Genomic DNA, 21133 nt, shown 5'->3' with positions numbered 1-21133 from the left:
CGCGTGATCATCCTGGCCTGCCCCACGCCGACTCAAAAGCAGAAGCCATGTTAGCCGTGATAGGCTCCGCGTACGAGAACGCTTCGAAGACCTCGGGCGTAATCTCGTACGGACCCGGGTTGTCCAGCGTCATCGCCGCATTGGGCATGCCGCCTAGTAGATGCGTAGCAGGGAGGGGCGGCACGCCCGTCTGCGACGGTTCGAAATCCCCGACAGATCGCTGGAATGCGTAGCCCTGGTGCGGCAGGGGCGCGTTTGTGACGCGCGGTGCGGGGAGGGAGCCTGGCATGGTGGGCGCTTGGCCGGCTGGGGAGACATGACGGGAGCCGCTACGTAAATGTAGAGCGGGCTGGCCGGGGTGCTGGCTGGGGGATTGACTGTGAGTTGGGGAGTGTGCTTGCGAGGCGGGTTCTGAGGATGGATGTTCGGACTGCGATGGTGGGAGGGTGATGTGGATGTCAATTCGGAACTTCTCCAGTTCATGGTATATGAGGCCCAGAGCTGTGGTGATGACTGGAGGAAATCAGCATGGGCTTGTCAGCGGGAGAAGGGCTCTGCCGTACCAGGACTTGAAACCTTGACTCGCTCGAGTGCAAGGATGCAAAACTTGAGTTTGTTAAGAGTACCCGGCGCGGCATATTTTAGCGCCTGAATCTCCAGCAGGAAGATCGATGCAGCCGTGTACACGGAGTATGCTAGAGAGAGCACGACATGCGCGTCGCCAAACGTTTGACAGTAGAGGTCGTATAGTGACAATATGGCTGTCGCCGAGGTCATGCATTGCACCAGGTGACTTTGATCGTACGTCTCTCGGTTTCTCTTGGAACAAAGGATCGGACGATGAAGGAGGATATTGATCGTATGATACAAGCAACTGTGGAGGAGGCCGTTATAAATTGTGCCATCAAATCGTAGCGGGGACAAACTCACTTCAGGATCACGATATGGCTTGGTGGCGAGTAGGGAGGTAGCTCTGTGACCACCAGCTTCAGATAGTCCGGCAGCTCATCCCACCATTCCGTCAAGTTCCTCGCCTGCTCCTGGACGCAATCATGGAACTCGGCCTCGGACACCTGTCGAATAGGGTCGTAAATGTGGATGAGGATCTCGTTGAGAATCTCCGCCAGTCCACACATCCTCATAAAACATGACGTCGAATGAGCCTGCGTCGGCGGATAATGAGTGCCTTCTGGGAAGATAACTCCGTGAGGAGTCCAAATCTCGATTTCCGATGTATCGTCCACTGCCGGGGTTTATGAGTAACAGAACTACGCTAGACCAGGAGAGACAACTCACATATAGTTCGCGGCGGGCTGACGTGAGAGTTTTGCATAGTTGGCGACCTGCCAAAGTACAATGACACCAGCTTGTCCCAGAAATAACAGCTCCAGAAGAGTCGGTTTCGAATCTCGATGTCTTCATCGCTCAATTGAGCAGCATCCGGATACTTGCGACTATCAATGGAGATGCCGAGATCGTCCAACAATCGAAAAGCCATGCCGCTGTACAGCCATGCTTGGGTTCGATTGCCCCGGCCGCACTCTTGTGCACTGAGTATGAGCAACGTCTGAATGGTGGGAATGCCAGCATAGCCGACTCTCAATGAATCATACAACCCCGTCACCGCGCGGTCGGAGAATTGAGCGCCGCCATCGAAGGATTCCAGAATGGGGCCAATTTTGGGTTCAGACTTGCACCATCGTACCGAATGAGAGAGAATCGCATTGAGAAGGGTATCCGAATAATACGGACCGTTGATCTTCATATCACCTGGAGATTGTAAGCACTTTTTTTTGTTCTGACGATCGGATGATGTGGGTTACGCACGGGTAAACGCAGGCCGGTAAACAAAATTGAAAAGCGGCTGGATCCAGCACCAGTGAGAATCAAGAAGATATTGGAATGGTTCCTGCCGAAATCCCATCATGAGCCTCTGTCCTTTCGTGGGGACCAAGAGTCCACCTACCGGCATGGCAGCCAGCTGCTCAAATGCCCTCTCTCTCCAAGCATTGTTGATGAGTCTTTCCTTGCGTCCCTCCAGCTGCATGGCAAGATTGGACGATGACGAGGACTCGCTCAGAATACCGCTCGGCAGCTGAAACAAGCTGGTAGGACCATGGAAGGATATCCGGCCATCGTGCTCGATCCGGAGACCCTCAAAGTCCCCGGCCAAACTGGGCTCGTTCCCCTCTTCCTGTTTTATCCTAGTCCTAGGCCGTGGACTCGCACTGGACTCTCCGGCCGACGACGGCGTGCCTGCTTTCCGAACCTCAGACTCGGGCCGCTGCTGACCCCGCAGTTTGGCCAGAGCATCTTCCAGCTGTGCGACTCGAGCTTCTAATTGCTTGGTGTACGATAGGGTCGGAGCTCTAGGGGCGATTCAAGGCGTCAGCAAGGGGGGACCGATCGACAGGAAGCTGCAGGAACCGTCGGGGACACGGATCGGAGACGCACAAGCTATAAACGCACGCTTCCCCACGAGCGGCACACCGTGAACACGACGGACTCGCACCGTTGCATTTTACCTAGAATAGTCAAGGCCGATGAGTGTCTGACCTATAAACAGAAGAACGTCCCAACCGGCTGAGAATGATGATGATATATCCCTTCGGAGTTCACCCGAGCGGACAGAGGGGACAAAAACCCACCTTGCGCTTGCGGCAGGCCTCACATGAAAAGGCGCTCTTCCGCGTTAGATTCGTTTTCAACGGGACGTCGGCCATGCCCGATTTGCTTGGTTCGACTACCATGAATTCAACGAGGGGCGCGTATCAATATGATCGCTGAAGATCGAACAAGCAGCGCGAAACCCTCCATGAGAAGATCTCAACTTCAACCCCAAGAGGCGAAAAACGAAAAGGAAAGCAAGGAGAGAAGAAAATGGATGTAGTGGCAGTGGGGGGGGGTGGGAGGAAGGACTGGAGCTATCAGCAAGTAAGAAGAGGGGATGAGAGGGGGGGAGGCAAAAGCTACTACAACTCGGGAAGTTTCGCAGGCTTGCTTGCTTGGCTGTCTTGTCTTCTAGGAGGGTTAACTCGAATAAGAAAACGAAGGAGGAATGATATCGTTGGTGGCTGGGGGCACTGGAACATGGAACATGGAATATGGAACCCGAAGGTCAAATTGAATGAGCGATTTTGATCAAGCGGGTCAGAAAGGAAAAAGCATAAGTAAAAGCTTCTTTTGCGAGAGTGTCAAATAACGGCATGCCGCGATGAGCCCAAGACACTAGACTAGCGACTCTAGCGGTGATACTCCGGAGTAATTATCCGGTGCAAGTTCGAATTCGGTAAATGAAGCTGTACACAGTACGCCAGGACGGAGATCGATGGCCAGCTCATTCGTAGGGTTTCGATTTGAAACTCGACAGCAAGTCCTCCATGCTTTCTTCCATGCCTTCTTCCTGCCAACTGCGAAACTGATTGATAGCTGAAGAAGAGTCCAGCTGGAAGTGAGAGCCGAAAGCCCTAAGATACAGAATGGTGGCTCCATCAACGTTTTAGCATCCCGAAGCCGGAGGACGGAGTTGATACTCGATTGGGGATAGCCGTGGAGAACAGAAACACAACTCGCGCTCCAGATGATGGAACTGAGGCTTGTTGGGAATATGATACAGGATGGTCTACGGAGTACATACAGCGACTAGACTAGTACTCAACATTATGGTACAAGCATGGGATATCGAATCCATCAAACAAATTGCTTCTCCAGCTGGACCAACAGATCATGGACCTCGTCGACCTTTAGCCTCACTGCCCGTGGGTTCTGGAGAGCATTCTCCCCCAATCTTGTCGCGAGCACTTCCTTCAATTTCTGTCCATTCACATCCGTTTTGGTCTGCATTTGACCTGTCACATCCACAGTAATACTCGAGTCCGCGACATCCTTAGGCCCGAGGATGAAAATCAAATTGTACTTCATCTGTTTGGCCCGTTGGATCTTCTTCCCGAGAGTCTGGCTGCTGGTGTCGACATCGATCAGGTACGTGGAGTCGACGGATGAAAGAGGCTTCGGAGAGGTTGCATTGTCCTGGCCAGCAACAAGCGGACGGTAGCCAGAGATTTTCGCAGCAGCTTCTTGTGCCTGCTGCAACACCGCCTCGTCCTGGTTGACCGTCAGAATGATACCCTGGCGCGGAGAGAGCCAGAATGGCCAGCGACCGGCATATTGCTCGATGAGCAGGGCAAGGAAGCGTTCCAGCGACCCAAAATTGGCCCGGTGAACCAGCACGGGCGTCGCTCTTCCTGGAGTCGCCGGGTTGTAGTCCTCTTCACCCTCCGCAACTTGGTACTCCAACCCGAACCGTTGTGGCAGATTCATGTCCAGCTGGATCGTGGATAATTGGTGATATTTCCCTGCCTGGTCCTGCAGTTGAATGTCAATCTTCGGCCCGTAGAAAGCCCCGTCCCCCTCGTTCATCGCCCATTCCCTCCCGCTGTTGTCCAAGGCTTCCCGCAGCTGCGCCTCCGCGCTGTCCCACAGTTCCAGGCTCCCGATAAAGTCCTTCTCCGGCCTAGTAGAGAGTACGAGACGGTATGGTCCCAGACCAAACGTTGTCATCACCATATCGACGAACCCCAGCGCGGACGCAATCTCCCCCTTGATCTGCTGCGGTCGGCAAAAGATATGCCCATCGTCTTGGTGGAATCGTCGGACGCGGGTAAGCCCGCTTAGGGCCCCCGAAATCTCGTTACGGTGGAGAGGGCTGAAATCGGCGTAGCGGATAGGCAGTTCGCGATATGAGTGGTTCTGCGACTTGAAGAGGAGGCAGTGGCCGGGGCAGTTCATCGGTTTCAGGCCGTACGATTCGTCCTCGCCCGTTTCCCCGTCGGCTTCCCCTGTAGCTCCTCGGCCTTTGACCTCATACATGTCATCTTTGTAATTCTGCCAATGGCCCGAAACCTCCCATAGAGAACGCTTGTAGATTGTTGGCGTCAAAACTTCGCGGAATCCGTATTGAAGGTACTGTGTGCGGAGAAACGAGATCAGTCGGTTGATGACGTGGGTGCCGTTGGGTAGGAAAAGGGGTGATCCAGGACTATAGATGGAGGTTGTGAAAAGATCTTGAGCAGTCCCTAGAGCTCGATAATCTGTACTGGGCGCGGTGGATGCTGGGGCAGGGGACTGTTCAGCATGCGCTTCGGAGCACGAACAGGATCGCCATGATGTCGTCGACAGCCATTGCCGTCTCGTGGTCGGCTCTGGAAGATATTTCACGCCATTGTTGAAGGCCGGTCGTCTCGAGAACGAGCGCTGCCAGGAGAGAGTGGATAATCGCCGCATGGTTGGTTGATTCATGGCAAGGAATTTTTTCTTCCGCGACACGACGCGAGGTCCAGCTGGATCGGCCCGATTGGGAAGTCCACGAATGGCAGGTGCGCTTCCCCACTATCACAACAGTTCCGATCGACACAAGGGCATCCCTTCGCAACGGCATGATTCGATACCTCGTATTGTGAGAGCTTCAAGATAGATATATCTGGTGATTGGCATTACAACGGTTTCCAATTACTCATCTTCTGGTGCGCTGCAGTCTTAGTTTGAAGGTCAACTCAAGGCGTCTATACAGTTGCAGTGAATATAAGCGCAACACACTCAGCATGTCTCCGGGCTCAGCTCGTACAGCTGAGAACTGTGAACTGGGCGAGTCCTGGATTGTGGCGTCAACGTCATCCTTACAGAAGGAGCACCTACCTGAAGAATCAGTACGAAATGCGCGACCAAACCAAGAAGACGAGCACAAAAAGTGCCAATCGATGACAACGTCTGCTTCTTCAATATCAGGCCCTGAGCTTATCATGCCATCAATATGCGAGGTACCTATCTCAGAAGCCTCCTGGGTAGCGCCGGAGTTGCGCTCCCGCACGCTGCCCGCGCATACAGTCAAGCGAAGGCACAAGCGATTATCTGATCGATCAGGGAAGAAGCGAGAGTCTGAAGCGTTGAGCTCAGCAACTTCTACGACAGCGGGCAAATCAGAAGGAGAAAAGATCGTGCCAAACAGCTCGGGAACAGCATCTACGTCTGCGCGCATAGAAAGATACATCAGACCATTGATCAACCTCCTCCTCATGGCGGCAATCTCCCACCTTCTCATTTTACCGGAGCTTGTCCAGCAATATCAAACCCTCTGCAGCATCGGAACAGTATCAGCCCTCTATCCAGCGAGCTGCATCCCACCTTACCCACAACCCCCATCCACCAACCCCCAAATGCAGTCCCACCCCAACTCCCTCCTAACCTCCCAATCCCGCCTTGAAAGCCTCTTCAACACAACCCTCACCCAAATGTCTACCCTACAGCCCACCTTGCAACAAACGGAGCCCCTCCTCCGCAGCCTCCACGCGAATCTCAAGAAGGCCTACCCGGCCACCAAACACGAACTCGACCTCGAATTCGCCGGCTGCACCCAAGCCGCCCGCACAGCGACGGACAAGTTCGCCTCACTGAAAGCAGACATCAACTCCGCAATGGACAGCCTCGTCGCAACCGCAGCCACCGACGACACCACCGGCACAGGCAGAGGCCGAGGCGGCAGCCGCTCCGTCGCGCAGGACGCCAGACTCTCGACCCAACTCGCCCGGCGGGAAGCGTACCTCGACCAGCTCACTTCACGCATGCAGTCCAAGGCCGAGGCGCTGTGCGGGGACTTTGCCACGCTGGACGACCATCTCGACTCTATCCGGGAGATTGTGCAGAGGGAGATGCGCGCCCGTCCCTCCTTTGGCGACTTCGCGAAGGCCGCGGGGAACGAGCCTCGCAACGGCCAGAGTAAAGGTCTCTGGGCGTTCATCGAGACGATCGTGCCGTTTACCGGCAGGGCGTCACCCGTGCGTACTGAAGAGGATGAGACTCCAGCGTCTGAGACGCAGATATCCGACTTTCTTCGGCAGGCGACACATCACCATCGGCCTGTAGCTGATCGAGTTCGCAGATTATATATCGATCTGCAGAACCTGCAAAGGAAGAAAGGGAATATGGTATAAAGACATGGCATAGCATCGCACCAGCAACTTAATGTTCGAGACGAGTATACGAATGAAATTTCCAGAGTTTGCGCGATGCAAGGCAGTAGACAAGCTGCGTTACATCCATACTGTTATGATTGACGATCTATAATTCATATCTCAAATTGAAATATCTACGACAGAGGAACCCAAGTCACAGAGCAAACAAATCCCCAGACCAGAACAATAGCGTACTTTCATTAAATATGTAACATGTTGCATGTTGTATGTACGGGGTATAAGAAATAGGTATGGGCATAGAATGAAATCAATAAGAACGATGGAGTAGTCATACTCCAAACGATGGCGAAACCCCGATGCCGAAATGTATAGTTCTGACGTCCCCTTCATGATGTGTATCGTGCATTAAACCAAAATCGTCATTTTGTTTAGAATGCCAACACGGCAGCGACGGCGCCGAACACCAGAGCGCAGGCGGTGACCGAGCCCTTGATGGAGCCGGCGGCGCCCTGGGAGAGCTCGGGGGTGGCGGAGGCTCCGGCGCTAGTGGAGGAGCCCGTGCTAGAGCTAGAGCCAGAGCCAGAGCCGGAGCCGGAGCCAGAGCCGGTGTTGCTGCTGCCGGTGCCGCCGGTGGTAGTAGGTTCCGCGCTGGAGCTCGAGTTAGAGCCGGAGCTGGTTCCAGACGGGGTGGGAGTCGCCTTGGTGGAAGTGGCCAGGGTGGAGGTGGAAGGGGTCTTGCTCGAGGTAGAGCTGGCGGAGCTGGCGGTGCTGGTGGTGGAGGAGGTCACGGAAGAGCTGGAGGAGATATCGACGGAGCCGTCGAACTTGATGCTCTGCCAAGAGCCAGAGTTGTCCGAGTAGGTGTAGGACTCGGCGGGGTTGGCGTTCTCGATACGGACGGACTTGACGTACATGGTGTACGGTCCCGCGCTGTAGTCGGTCAAGCCACCGGCCCACTCGATGGTGCCCTTGGGGTTGCTGGGGTCGCCGCCGGCCCAGCTGCCAAGTCTCAGGCGCATAGGAGTCTGAGGGAAGCGAGTGCCACCCTTGGCATCGTTGTACGTGAGCGTACGCACGACCGCACCGTCAATAGACCAGGTAACGGCATCCTTGGTCCAGTCGATGGTGTAGGTGTGGAAAGTCTCCTGAGGAGTGGCAACGGGCACGTAAGTGCCTCGGTCATATGTGGTGGTGTCTCCTTTGCCAAAGTAGTTTGTCTGAACCTGAGTGGTGTCACCGCCCAATACTTCCTGCGCTTTCGTTAAGTCCGGCTCAAGACGAACACATGATAGACAAGCAGGCTTACCCAGTCAACCTCATCCAGATCATCCGACTCCAGGACGATGCTGCTAACAACACCTGTGCCAGGAGCGGCCTTCATCACCACTTCGGCCTTTCCGAAGAAGAAGTAGAAGTCGGTGTCAATGGTAGGTGCGTCGCCTTGCTTAGCGACAGTGAACTCGGCGCCCTGTGGGCCAACGGGAACTTTGCCTGCAGTGACTTCCCATTGATCCAAAGCTGAAGCTGAGGTGAAGTCGGCGGTGTAAGTGGATGCAGCAAGACCCTTGTTGGGCGGGCAGGTCTCTGCAAAACAATCGTTAGATAAGCTGATGTATATCATATGTCGGTATGAAAACACTCACTCTCAAGGGGATTGCACTTTGACCAAGTCTGTGCAGAGCAAAGAGGGAGCACCGCAGCTAGGGCTGCTGCTGTGTACTTGAAATACATGTCTGCGCTACGCAGGATAAAGGAGCGTTTTGTCAAGGAAGAGAACTGTATAGCAGATGATGATATGTCAAGACTTTTGAAAGTAACGACTGAAAATGAATGATTTAACCCTTCAGAAAACGACAGGAAGCTCGTCACAGAGAACAGAGGTATGAGATGATTACATTGATAGAAGGACGGGGGGGGGCTGGACAGCAGTAAATACTCGCCAGTCCCAGTGGATTAAAGGGGAGGCAGCCGTGAGCTAGCTCGAGTCTACTGGGAAGGCTGAATATGCGCCATGGATCGATCGAAACTCAGAGCCATAAGGCCACGGACTATAGATAGTAGGGTCGTCGCTATGGAGCCATGGTATTATTAGTCGGGTTTTACCCTGCCACCGAGTCGAGACATCGCCTCCGATTGGGACTGTAGGATCTTAGCTCTGTCCTCTGGTTGATGACCCAGCGCGCTGTCTCAGACTCGGGGTGTCTAAGGTAGGAACTGAGTGCTCACAGGTCAGCTTGCATTAACGGGATGAAAGTGGTCAGACACGGTGATTGATCGGATGATGGAGGGGCCAGCCGACACCCCGGTCCGGTGGATCACAAAACTGGAGAAGGCTCCATCCTGCACGGTATCAGCCCACGATGATAGGCGCAAGATGACCTCAGCCACGGTCTTTTGTTCTGCCATGAGTGGTAACACTTGTGACTGGAGTGAGCATGAATGTGCCCAAGTTCGGCCGGGAGAAATTTTAGAAACGCAAGAATTCTACTAAGGTGTGTCTGACTCTGCCTGACAGACTGACCGAGCAAAGCAAGTTCACTTGGCCCACAGTAAGATGCAACTGTAAGCGAGCAGCGCGGCAGCGAGTTACCTATTTGGAAATGAGGGGGGAAAGTTGTTTGAGCCGCGATGCGATATCTCACACACCACAGAAAGGCACCACCACGTGAGGATAACTAAGTACTTTCCTAGTCCGGGTGTGGTTTGGCCCGGTCCCTGGTTGCACCCACACAAACACACACGAACTTGTGTTGCCGACAGAAGAGGAGAAATCTCCTGGTCTAGGCGAACTTTGGCCTAGTGTTGTCCATCTAGTACAGCCTACTAAGATAATCATATTGTCCGGGTGTCTCACAGGGTAGTATCGTCTCCTCCGTAGATAGCGATTAACCATTAGGTATTAGTATGTCTCTGGCAGAGATAATTTTAGTCGGTCAGACACACTGAAAATTTTTCATCCTTGGATTCAGTTGCCACAGATGATAGTCATATATCAAGTTCGATCATACTATGTCTGAGGATACAGTGCAAATTAACTCATGGAGAAGGAATCGACAGACGATCGGTTGATCTCTCATCATCATGATCGAAGGGAATGCGCAATCCGCGGACAGCGCATCTGCAAAGTCGCCAGTCCTGAGCCACGGAATGATCACGATGTGGGTTGCCAGGTGGAGAAACGTTGAGCACAATTTTCAGGCCTTGAGAATCAAAGATCCTAACTTCCATTCAATATACCCCTCTCCATTATCTCCTATCACATATGGAGTACTGCTGTAGAGGTACAAGAGCTTGCTTGTTAGTAATACTTTTCAGGATGTCACAATGTTTCACCGATGAGAAGGTTGTAAATAATAAAAGCAGCAACAACAACAACAATAGTAAGAATCACCATGACGGGGAAATTGCACAGTACCATCCCAAGCCCCCAGGAAATGAAAGGTGGCACGGAAGACGATGTTGTATGTGGTCATTGTGAGGCTGGGCGAATAGATTAAGGGGAATTCCACGGATAATCTACGGCCAATTGTCTAACTGGAGGGAAATATCAGTCACTTGTCATTTGGATAGGTACATGTACGTTCCTCCAGTCTGAAACATCAGCAGGCTACTATTGCCGTGGGCCTGTCCCCGGACACTGAGAACCAGTCAAAATGCTCCTGTGATCATTGGCAAGAGGCAAGCCCAGACATATACAAAAACTAACAAAGGGCGGCCACGACAAAAAAAAAACCCTCCTGAGGTGGAATCGAACCCCAGCCTCAAGGTTGAGGGACAGATCTGTAAACTCGAGTAAACTTGAGGCACGACCTCTCACTCGCACATGGCTTTGTGGCAGGTGCCTTGGCTGCAGCCACACTCACCCCGCCATTCTTGTTGGATCAACCATCAGGAACAAACCAGCCGATCAGTTGCCTCTCTGCCTTAGTAAGGCGCAGTCTTAGTCAGCTGATCGAATCACAAGGCCAAACATTCCAGTCTGATTTGTTGGGAAATGATTGTTTTGAGACGGAGCATGTACTCCGCAATGTTTGTTGGGTTGATCATCACCGCCACGTTGAATCTATCCCATCTCCATAGCCCCTCCTTCTCTTCCTCTATCTTCTTCTCCTTCTTCGTCTGCTTCTTCTTCACATACTTTAACCTCAAATAATCTGTCTATGCTCATTAAATCCAAACCATGGCCCAGAAATCTACCAGATCGTCCACACACAGAAACCCAAGCCGCTCCGTCCCCTCTTCGTCGGCCTCGTCACTCACCAGCACGGACATGGGTGTGGACCGCAAGGTCTACATTCCGCTGTGCTTTTGCCTGATGTCGTTTGCGGTTATGGTCTATGTCAATTGATTGAACCAAACACACTCGAAGACAACGCTTAAATCATCTCAACACCGCGTCGAATATCTATCAACGATCCTCAACGGTCGGCGACGTCATTCCTGTGCCCGTATCGGCACCACTCCTTGATACCGATTTGCTACCCGTAATCTGCAAGACGATAACACCCCCATCCATCCACATCCGACTTCCCGCCCCACCGTACTCATCGCCATTAAAAGACAACGCGATCAAATTACACAGCCGTATGCGCGTCTGACCCAACAATGGCAAGAATAAAGGTCCAAGATGGACTCGGCACTGTGCTTAGTACCTACAACGTCCAAGACATAGACCCCACACCTCCAGATTCTGCCAGATCGACGAGTTGACCCCGATCGCGAGTCTAAAGTGCATCGATTGATTGCACATAGACAATGATGGTGTCAAGGAGAGAGATTGCTGCCATCCAACAGTGCAAACCCAATAATCATACCTTGGACAGCAGTGCCAGATTTGCACCGATAATCGATGACAGAGAACACCCATAGCTGCGGCATAGGGACAGCGACTCCTCAAGCCCAGATGAGCACTGAAATAGAAGATGGTTCAGTATGCAGTGCATAGGCCGCGGGAGGAAGCCAGCGGCACTACATTATTACAAACCCTGACAGGCCTCAGGGCCGTCAAGCATCAGACACTTGTCTGCGGGACAATGTCCGCACCTTCTATCCTCTATATATTCTTTCCTTTGTTTACACAGTATATAGCTTCTGGACCTTGTTTTCTTTCGAAACTCTGAATATCAGGCCTGAGCATATTTCAGCAATTGTTTAGTTAACAACATACCACATCCACTTCTCTCTGTTATATTCATATCTTGACCAAGCTCTTTTTCCCCTTTTCTTTTGAATGATCATAGCTTCAGCATACTACACATATCTTAAGCATGATGAAGCTAGCTAGATGAGACCGTTGTAAAGAATGAGCGCCTGTCTAAAACATGATTTCCCCGGTTTTTCACAGATTATCTTAGACAGAAAATCAGAATTTGCATGCGTCTGAGCTATATCATGACAACAGTCGCCAGGTTGGGAACTCATATTTTCTCGCCGGGATCACCCTTCATCTCAACCATGCCTCGCGCTTATCCCATTACGCTCAGAATCAGACATAAGTCAGGTCCTGCATCTACAATCTTATATAGCTCATTGTTGCCATTAGACCTCAACCCATGACGCACACCTGACACGTTTCACCAGTTGTCCGTCATGTCTTGAAACCCCTCCCAAATCACATATACCACTATTACTAGAGCCATCCAGCAGGAACTCCTGGCCGATGATGGGGACATCAAAGGAGACCCGATCTACAAAAGGACCTCCGCTTGCAACGAGGCGAACGCCAGGAATAGTCTAGGAGTCTCAGTATCGATAGAATAGATCTGGAAGCTTGAATATTTTATGACTAGAGTACTAGTGGATTGTAACCAGAGTCAAACAGCTGGGCTCCGTTTGGAGTGCTGCAGTTCGATGTGAGAGTATCTGGGCACGCCAAAACTTACAACTAGAATATGGGGACCTGTGAAATCGACGCCGAAAATGACAGCTACTGAGGCCATAAACGGCCGCATTTCCACCTGTATTTTCCCTCTGCGAGCCGCCGCTTTAGCACTCAAGCACGTGCTACACACCACTATTCTGCACCCGCCAAGCATTGTTTTAGTCACCGTCCTGAGGAGACAATCCTCAGCGAGAACTCGCTCGGTTTCAATTCACGACCATTAGTGACGCCGACAATGGCCTCCTCAGCAGCCAGATCCAGCTCCCTCGAATTCAAGCAGATTGCCCATGTGCTCTATAAAATGCCGGCCATCCTCACTCCTTTCTTTCCTCCCTCGCACTCTCGCGCCTTCCTCCCACCTTGACGCCTTCCAAATCAATCCGCCAGGCGATCGCTGCTCGAATCACTGCAGAAAACAATCAGCTTTCTCTTATATTTGGATCAGCTTATCTTGATGTCACCGCCTCCTCTCCCTCCTGCAGATCCCAATGAGCATCAATACTGGACCGACCCGATCCTCTGTGAAGAGACCCGAGCCAGACTCGAGCATTTTCGCAGCATTGGATGGCTACCCCCGAACTTCAAACCCAAGACATTGGAAGGTCTTGCAGTGGTCGAAAGATACTGGCGAAGGTACGTACGCGCTTTCTCAGATTGCTGCAGGGATCGTACATCCTTAACGTACCGTCGACAGATTTTGCATCCATTCAAAGGAGGACTACGTGGAGTATTTACTCCTGGAGGACCAAACAATTTACATGAATTTCTTCGATTGGATGTACAGGACCTCACGACAGAAGCTTCTTCAGTCGTACGATGAGTACTGGCGACGGCTTTGCCAATACTTTGGTCTGTTTGCACGGCGCCGTCTGAATGGCAACGTCTATGAACAGATGCGACGAGTACGTTGTTTCGTTCTTGGTCCCAGCAGCTCCACCATTAACATCGGCGTTAGTTCCTGAATAAAGTATTCCCCGCAGAGCGAAAGATCCCCAGACGTATGAAGAAGAAGGACACCCTTGACGTTAATGTCTTCTGCATCTTATATCGCCAGCACTGGATATATTCGAGATTTTTCCGTCACGGGAGTATGATTATCCAATTTGCCGTAGTGCAACTCTGGTCTGCCATCACTGGAACGCGACCGGGTGTACTGCTTCCTCAGAAAGCTTCCCAGACTGGCCATAAGTCATCCCTGGGCAAACGCAAACGCGAGCAGACTTTTCAGAGTGACCTTCCCAAACACGTTTCGGCCGACGATCTTCCAGATTCAGTCTGCTACCGCGATATTGAGCTCTTCATTCTTAAAGACCCCGATAGCAAGCGTGATGTCCTTTGTGCCATCATTGAGTTTCGCAACCTCAAAGGCCGGCCAGAAGGCGCTGACGGGTAAGCGGATCCATAGCAGATCCATAGACAGCTAGTTGCTGACCTGCTGAGGCTAACTTTATTTTCCCTCAGAACTAAATTCTTCATGCATGGTGATTACCAATTGGCTTACTGCCCAATCAACCAAATTATCTCACTAGCTTTCCGCGATGGGGCTTTTGTCAATCCCTTGACTCCAGAGCTGATATGGCGGCTTCGAGTTCCAAAGCGCCGACAGGATCTTCCCCTCCGGTGGAAGGAGGAGATCCTTGATACCCCTCTCCTTCGACGTATTGAGCGCACTCCGCACGGCTACGAGCTCCATAAGTCATTGCCGATGACGTACGACTCAAGTCGACAAGCGCTCAAAGAACTAGGTCGAGATGCTAAGTTTGAGGACGATATTGGCCATTATAACTACCGGCGCTGGGTTGCCAATGAAGTTAATCGTATGTCCTCCCGCGTGGAAGATGGCTCTGCAAAACGAAAGAACCTGAAACTGTATCTAACTTGACCTTACAGGGAACTTCACAAGCCAGGAGCGGCAGAGAGTGCTAGGCCAGTCCGGCGACGCGGTTTTCGAGAGGCATTACCAGTCACAGTTTATCGGCCGCGATCTCCAGCATGTCGTGCTTCTCCGACCCTCTCAGGAAGGTCTGCTTCGGGTTGCTGGAAGCATGCTCAGGAAGAGGGATCCCCTTGCCCCGTCAGGTCTTACCGACCAGCAGAAACGTGCTATTTGTCGAGACCCCAGAATCCTTGAGCTTAGACGAGAGCAGAGGGAGCTAAAGGAGGAGATGCGATCGCTAGCTGGTACAGTGGCGAAAGCTCGGGAGTCATTCCCTCATCTGCATGAAAGACATGAGGCAGTTAAAAAAGAGCTCTCTCGGGTAAGGAAGAACCTGACAAAGGATACTCGCGAGACAGCTAGAAAGGAATATTTTCACAATGAGCCTGTGCTCGAAGTTGACAGACAGATCAAGCAACTTCTTGGCCAGTCTGATGCTGAAAGTTGTGAAGATCTCGACTCCGACGATGAAGACTGGGATATTCCTATTCCAGAATACGTCTTTCCCGAGCGAGCGCGACTGGTGGAGAATTTCTATGGCCCTGAAGCGGAATGTTTTGATGCGGATAAGCTACTTGCACGACGTATCCAGGTTACCAAGGACATGGTTGCGCTCTCGAAGCTCTGCGAACCAAGCCGGCGAGGCAACCAAATCAACTGGGATGTGAGTGATGGCGCTAAGGCTGATGAAACTGAACGTGAAGAGTCGGAAGAATCACCACCTTCTGAAGAAGAAGCCCTGGACTGCCCAACAGATGTTTGCATTATCTGTTGCGGTTTGTCACGTCGTTCAGCTTCTAATCCGCCTCCACATAAATTTCCTTCCAAGCGAAAAGATTCACTCCGTCGCCATCTCATTGATTTTCATCTCGCCCGTGCGCACGAGGGGATTAGCTGTACCTGGTCGGCCTGCTGCAATGTCCCTAAGTTCGCAAAGGCTACTGAATTCTTGGCGCATGCCGTTGATGTGCACTCATATGATATCGGAATCAAATTAAAACATCTCCCAAGCAGACCTCTGTTAACTTGCAGCGATACTTCCTCTATCGACAGCACAGACGCTTCTCTGGAATCATGTGGACGGTCAGGCACTAGCACTCCCGCTTCCTCTGTCGGCTCTGTGACAGCAAATATCGACCCGCGCCTGCTGGAGCTCGACAAAGGTACCGTTACAGTGCCACCGCCGCGTCGCTCAAAGAGGGTGCGTCTCCAATGATAGCATGCGAGGATGTCTAGATGCAGTCGTTACAATGTGAGTACAATGATCCGCTGAAGCCTGGCTTTGCGGCTTCCTTTTTTTTTATGCAGAGTTGTATTTAGTGGCGTCTACCATTGTATATAGCTGGTCTCGTACCTGCCAAAATGCACCTGTTTTGCTTTTAATTTACTCCCTACTTAGCAGTATAAGCATACGTCACATGATTCACAAGCCTGGAGAGGCCCGGATGCTGGTTTCTCCGTACCTTAGCCACAACCAGGCCGCTAATATTAGTTATATTGATTGACCAGTTGTTCGGCTGTAGCACCATGGATGTTAAATATTTGACAGAGTCTTTGCCAGTCCCACAGTGAGCAAAAATAACAGCTACATGAGAAGAGCTCGTTATGCTCGCTTGGTAAGAATTTGAAGTCATATATTGGTATCTGAAACATACCAGTTATGGCGTGGTGCCGTTTGGACAATGTGCACGAGAGCCACATTATACGTGAGCCTATGCCGCCTATGCTAAAGGGACTTATACCTGATTTTTACCGATTGAGCGTTCCATATTAATGTTGATTCGCCCGCTCGGGTTTGCTCGCCGATTGTTTCGGTACTGGCCACCTGCTCTCCGGCCATCGGTTTTTCCCGCTCCAAGGTACCTCGCATGTCCAGAAACGAGGAAGGGCTGAACTATGGATAGTATTAGCCAGCGCATTATTGCATAAGATGATTGCAGGGATATGCCTACCCGATTGAGAACCCTATCGATCACCTCTCGGTCGTGAACATCTACCTTGAATCGTAACCTCCGCAGCAACTGATCGTACACATCAATCTGTTCTTCAAGTTCTAAAACGCGTCTGAAAATTGTTACTCGAGGGACCTACAGCCGGGTTGAAGAACCTACCTTTTGATTCTGTCTTCCTTCCCCTCGGCGTACTCGCAAACGGCATCGAAAAGGACACATCGATGACATGGTTGGCGGCCGTCACATTTGGCCTTTTTTTGTCTGCATCCCAGACATGCTCTCTTAGCACGGAGGGCTGCGTTTCCTGACTGGGCGCACGCAATCCGAGGGATAGCAACCTTGGAATTTGTAGGATTAACAAGTGAGTTGAATTGCATGTCTGTTCGAGTGGATGATGATGTATTCCTAGATTGGTCCTCTAGTTTGAGCATACCTCTGTAGGATACTGGAGGGGAAGTCAATTTCAAAGGCTCTTTCTCCATTGTCAGGGCAGGCTGGAAGTGAAATTTGTGGAAGGGTAAACGGTTACGCTACTATGTCAAGAGCTTGAGTAAACATTGACTTGTTTCCTGTTTCTGTTTCCAGTACACCACTGGTTCCACAGCGATCATGTGGATACGCTGAGGTGCACTAGTAAATAGTAAGTGGTTAATGTCACGTGATGCTTGGCAAACTGGCTCGTGAGCACTGGACTTCGGCGGTGAGGATGAGCACAACAAACTTGTCTAAGCAGAGGTCCTACTCAAAATGGTATGCAGATCAGCATGGCTCCGCAAATTCATAGTTCACTACCGGCCCATCGCGATGAATGGAAAGGACTTGCAACATCAGCGGTGCTTTTTGGTTGCAGTATATTCGACGTTCCACTGTCCACAATACCTGACTCCAGTCTTCCCGTTCTCCTGGGAGCTTTACGAATCGCCGTCTCTACCAAGGATGTGCGAATAATCGGTCAACCGTTGCGAAGCCCGTCCCTGACAATGACACCCATTTTTGCTGCATCCAGTTTTACGTACCTCGTCATCGAAGTCATTCGGTAGTAAGCAGAGAACGCCCCGGAGCGTGGACAGGCTTCTTGACAGATAGAGCTCTGTTTGCTTGGTAGCTATACTTTCGGGATACATTTGGAGGGCGGTGATAAAGCGCATGAGTACAGGAGGTGGACAAAATGGTATGTGAAACGACGGCTCATTGCGGACAGTTAGTCGTCTCCCGTCCCTGATGGGCGCACAACCACTCCTTACCAAGTTTTCCTGCGAAGGGACCATCCGTTAGTATAAGTAGTACAGTGCCATATGTGGACCAGCTCCCAGGCTTGTTGGAAATAAGTGTTCGGGAATAAGAACGTGCCTACCTAGCGATGGAGTGCAAGGGGTTTACAATATTCTGTCTGGAGTGCTTGGAGACCTTCCCGAATACTTGAAAGGGAAACATCTGAGGTTAGGCTCAAAAAGTCTGTGCCATTTTTAACAAAGACGACGATAGGCAATTCTCTGTTGGAAAGGGCTCTGGAGAGCATGGCGTGCTTTCCGACGTCGACATAGTAGAACTTGATGGTTGTGAACTCGCCGCTCAGCTCCTCAATATTCGAGGCTACAGCCCCGCACTTATCGTCCACAGTGGAAAGGAAAGTGACCACAACAGGCTCGACCGAAAGCTCCACTTTCAGCTTATACTCCTCGTCTCTGGAGGGCACTTAGTCAACATAATTATCACCGCCTCAGGGAAAAGTAGCCAACGTACGTCATGAGCTCAGCAATAGAGCCTGGAGCCATGCTGAATGGTATGGAAGTGGGAAATGCGGTTGCAGTATTGTGATGGTGGTGGTGTTAAGAGACAGTTAGCGCGGGGCGCAGGGTTGAATGAAGCCATGGGTGGCCAGTAACCAGACCTGGATACGCCATGTATTGGGTACCACAGCGTACTTTGTCGCTGTACTCTATCCACAACATCAGATCCTTACCATAAGCGGGAAAAGAACATGGAACTAGTTTCCGAACCGCACGTGATTCAACAATGATAGACTGCATTTGTACTATGTCAAGTGGAAGATACCCCATGATATGAGACGAATACAGCTTAATTTTTGAATCCCAGTGAAAGAATTTACCGTTAGCCGTGACCACGTATCGCGTATCGCTTATCTGACCTTTTCAGACATCCAGCTTGATAGTCATCGACGTGCCTTAGTGAATCTAGGATCAGATTAATACCATCCGAACTAAGTTGTCAGCAAGGGGAAAAGATAATGTTTGGTTTGCCCGGATCCCGTATCAGTACATTCCAGGGAGTAGTATAACTGTGCCGTAAGATGGGGAACGAGGCATTCAACACATTTTATCCCTGTCAGACAATGGATCGGTAAGGGTTCAAGTGAAGGGGTCGGGGCTGGTGGACTATCACCGGATATATAAGCCTTAGATCGCCAGTACGATAACGACGTCTTTCATCCGCGCTCATGATCACCACCGAGCTTGATTTAAAACCGCTGCTCAGCAGGATCCGTCTGTACACTCGACCGGGAAGGGATGGCCCCAGTGAAGAGAACGAAGAGACATTTAAGCAGTCCCGAGGAGTGCACCATCTGCCTCAGTCTAGGACACTTTTTACCCCTCAAGGTCTGGGTTAAAATGTGTGCAGCATCAGGAAAACCTCAGGTGGTACTGAGGGCTGCTCTAGCCTATTTGACCACCGTCGAGAGAACGGCATCAGTGGTAGTGAAAGATTCCATATTGATCTGTCCTCACGGAAAACTGGGTATGTGGGTAGAGGAGAGTCGAGAATGCTGTGAGAGTGCAAATCCGGCTTATAGGGCTTGGTCAAAGAATGTGCCCGCCGTATACGATATGTTGAAATGCTTCAATGTGCACACCGCTCACCAGATCGCCTTGGAAAAGGCAGACAGCCTTGCCTACAATGGCCCATTGCGGATGTTCAAAGATGAAGATTTTGAATGCCTTCAGGATGCAAGACATATCCTGCAGCTGGTGCGGACGGATCATCGCGCAGTCGAGTCAGTGGTATCAACAATTGTACTGATCGATTGGACATCTGATTAGACCCCAGTCGCCTTGAGGTACACACTCCAGTTAAATACTCTCCATAGTACCCGCTGACCAACGGATGCAGTAGTCTGAGGCTCATCGAGAGATTCCCCAAGATCAACTCCTAGTGAACCTGTGCCGTCTGGGAAATTTGGTTTGATGGACTATTGGTGCGGAACGTTTGTCTTTGTATGATCTGATAGGACCAAAGGATTTCTATGATGGAGCGGAAGCAAATATGCAGGTTTTGGGACTAGGTACATAGAGTTGTAGCCAAACGGAGAAGTAAGCGGTGCGGTAGTCAAAGCCATAAGCGCAGATTGGACGATTGTTTAGAGAAGATACTCATCCTACCTGGCCTAAGAATGCATGGCATTCTAATTTTATACACTAAATGTGCCCTCGACAGTACTGATGTCTGCAAAGTCCAAGGAACCAGTGCTCCTTTCTCATAGACTTGCCCTCCACAGTTGCTGAGGGAGAGGGGAAGAGCTCCATTCAACTCAACACTGGGCCATGAGTCATATTAGGACATCTAAACAGCCACCAATTATAACGGTCTTCTGGGTAACCAATCATAATCCGCTGCGGCCGGCCCTATTATAGATTCCTCAGCGCTGAGGGCAAAAATAACTTCGGGCATGCGCCAGACGATGGGATCCTTTGAACCACAGAGAAAATATGTTCCATCCCATCGAAACTACCCGATATATGTGCTTCCATCAAGAACAATCTTGACAAAGCGCCCTTGGATCAAGATCGAGAAATCCCGAACAGCGATCCAGCAGATAATTATGTGGGCGTCTTTCTAAGCCACGCTGAAGTGTCCTATAGGGAACTGTTGCGTAAATATAGGGCATAATACCGCTAGACCAAAAGGCAACATTCTTTGTCTATGCGGTCATTTATTGTTCTGACACACCTCCTCAGGATACAGCGAATAATGTAGTCGGGTGCTATGTATATGTATGTGGTTGATCCTGGAACATCCCATACGTGGCTTTTCCTCTGCGTCACTTATTCCCGCCTTGGAAGGGTAGATACAATAAGACCAATCATTCTATGGTTCGCGTGGATTCATCATTTTTGTGGCTTAGCTCTCTAGGATACCCAGTTGCTGGGTTCAAACCTGTGACGACCTGTGCAAGCGTAGCGCGAAGTGACAGTCAGGCTTATAACTGACGGAAACAGAGCGAAGTGGATCATACGGGTGTACCAATGAGATTGATAACAGGTCTGAATTGCTGTAAGGGCCCTAATCGGCAATTTTGGGTGGGCTCAAATTGATGATGACTAATCTAGAGCGGGGGATAGTTAAGTTAGTATCTCCTGCCTCTGGGATCCACCTCTCC

General features: G+C 51.0%; 8 protein-coding genes across 8 annotated transcripts; 3 read left to right on the top strand and 5 right to left on the bottom strand.

Moving 5' to 3' along the window:
- Positions 1-7: 7 nt before the first annotated feature.
- AFUA_1G16220 (putative C6 transcription factor) lies at positions 8-2520 on the bottom strand (the record flags this gene model as incomplete). Its single annotated transcript, XM_747895.1, has 6 exons — positions 8-513; positions 564-874; positions 931-1243; positions 1297-1770; positions 1828-2320; positions 2470-2520. 6 exons carry the CDS (start codon positions 2518-2520, stop codon positions 8-10), a joined length of 2148 nt encoding a protein of 715 aa, XP_752988.1.
- Positions 2521-3690: 1170 nt separating this feature from the next.
- Positions 3691-5298, bottom strand: AFUA_1G16210 (threonine--tRNA ligase MST1; the record flags this gene model as incomplete). Its single annotated transcript, XM_747894.1, has 1 exon — positions 3691-5298. One exon carries the CDS (start codon positions 5296-5298, stop codon positions 3691-3693), a length of 1608 nt encoding a protein of 535 aa, XP_752987.1.
- Positions 5299-5369: 71 nt separating this feature from the next.
- Positions 5370-7263, top strand: AFUA_1G16200 (uncharacterized protein). Its single transcript, XM_747893.2, has one exon. It carries the CDS (start codon positions 5601-5603, stop codon positions 6984-6986), a length of 1386 nt encoding a protein of 461 aa, XP_752986.1. The 5' UTR covers positions 5370-5600; the 3' UTR covers positions 6987-7263.
- A 133-nt stretch (positions 7264-7396) lies between these two features.
- aspf9 (glycoside hydrolase family 16 protein) lies at positions 7397-8699 on the bottom strand (the record flags this gene model as incomplete). The annotated part of the gene is made up of 3 exons (XM_747892.1): positions 7397-8218; positions 8275-8552; positions 8612-8699. 3 exons carry the CDS (start codon positions 8697-8699, stop codon positions 7397-7399), a joined length of 1188 nt encoding a protein of 395 aa, XP_752985.1.
- A 4604-nt stretch (positions 8700-13303) lies between these two features.
- On the top strand, positions 13304-16001 carry AFUA_1G16170 (DUF3435 domain-containing protein; the record flags this gene model as incomplete). Its single annotated transcript, XM_747891.1, has 5 exons — positions 13304-13482; positions 13544-13751; positions 13805-14238; positions 14311-14666; positions 14740-16001. The coding sequence occupies 5 exons, from the start codon at positions 13304-13306 to the stop codon at positions 15999-16001; spliced, it is 2439 nt and encodes an 812-aa protein (XP_752984.1).
- Positions 16002-16521: 520 nt separating this feature from the next.
- AFUA_1G16160 (Zn(II)2Cys6 transcription factor domain-containing protein) lies at positions 16522-17114 on the bottom strand (the record flags this gene model as incomplete). The annotated part of the gene is made up of 3 exons (XM_747890.1): positions 16522-16674; positions 16738-16849; positions 16897-17114. The coding sequence occupies 3 exons, from the start codon at positions 17112-17114 to the stop codon at positions 16522-16524; spliced, it is 483 nt and encodes a 160-aa protein (XP_752983.1).
- Positions 17115-18091: 977 nt separating this feature from the next.
- On the bottom strand, positions 18092-18767 carry AFUA_1G16150 (thioredoxin domain protein; the record flags this gene model as incomplete). The annotated part of the gene is made up of 2 exons (XM_747889.1): positions 18092-18422; positions 18637-18767. The coding sequence occupies 2 exons, from the start codon at positions 18765-18767 to the stop codon at positions 18092-18094; spliced, it is 462 nt and encodes a 153-aa protein (XP_752982.1).
- An 816-nt stretch (positions 18768-19583) lies between these two features.
- On the top strand, positions 19584-19796 carry AFUA_1G16140 (uncharacterized protein; the record flags this gene model as incomplete). Its single annotated transcript, XM_747888.1, has 1 exon — positions 19584-19796. The coding sequence occupies one exon, from the start codon at positions 19584-19586 to the stop codon at positions 19794-19796; it is 213 nt and encodes a 70-aa protein (XP_752981.1).
- Positions 19797-21133: the final 1337 nt, after the last annotated feature.

The sequence above is a fragment of the Aspergillus fumigatus genome, chromosome 1 (genome assembly GCF_000002655.1).
Source record: "Aspergillus fumigatus Af293 chromosome 1, whole genome shotgun sequence".
In the NCBI taxonomy this organism is placed as follows: Eukaryota; Fungi; Ascomycota; class Eurotiomycetes; order Eurotiales; family Aspergillaceae; genus Aspergillus; species Aspergillus fumigatus.
This window is presented reverse-complemented; position numbering and strand designations above follow the sequence as displayed.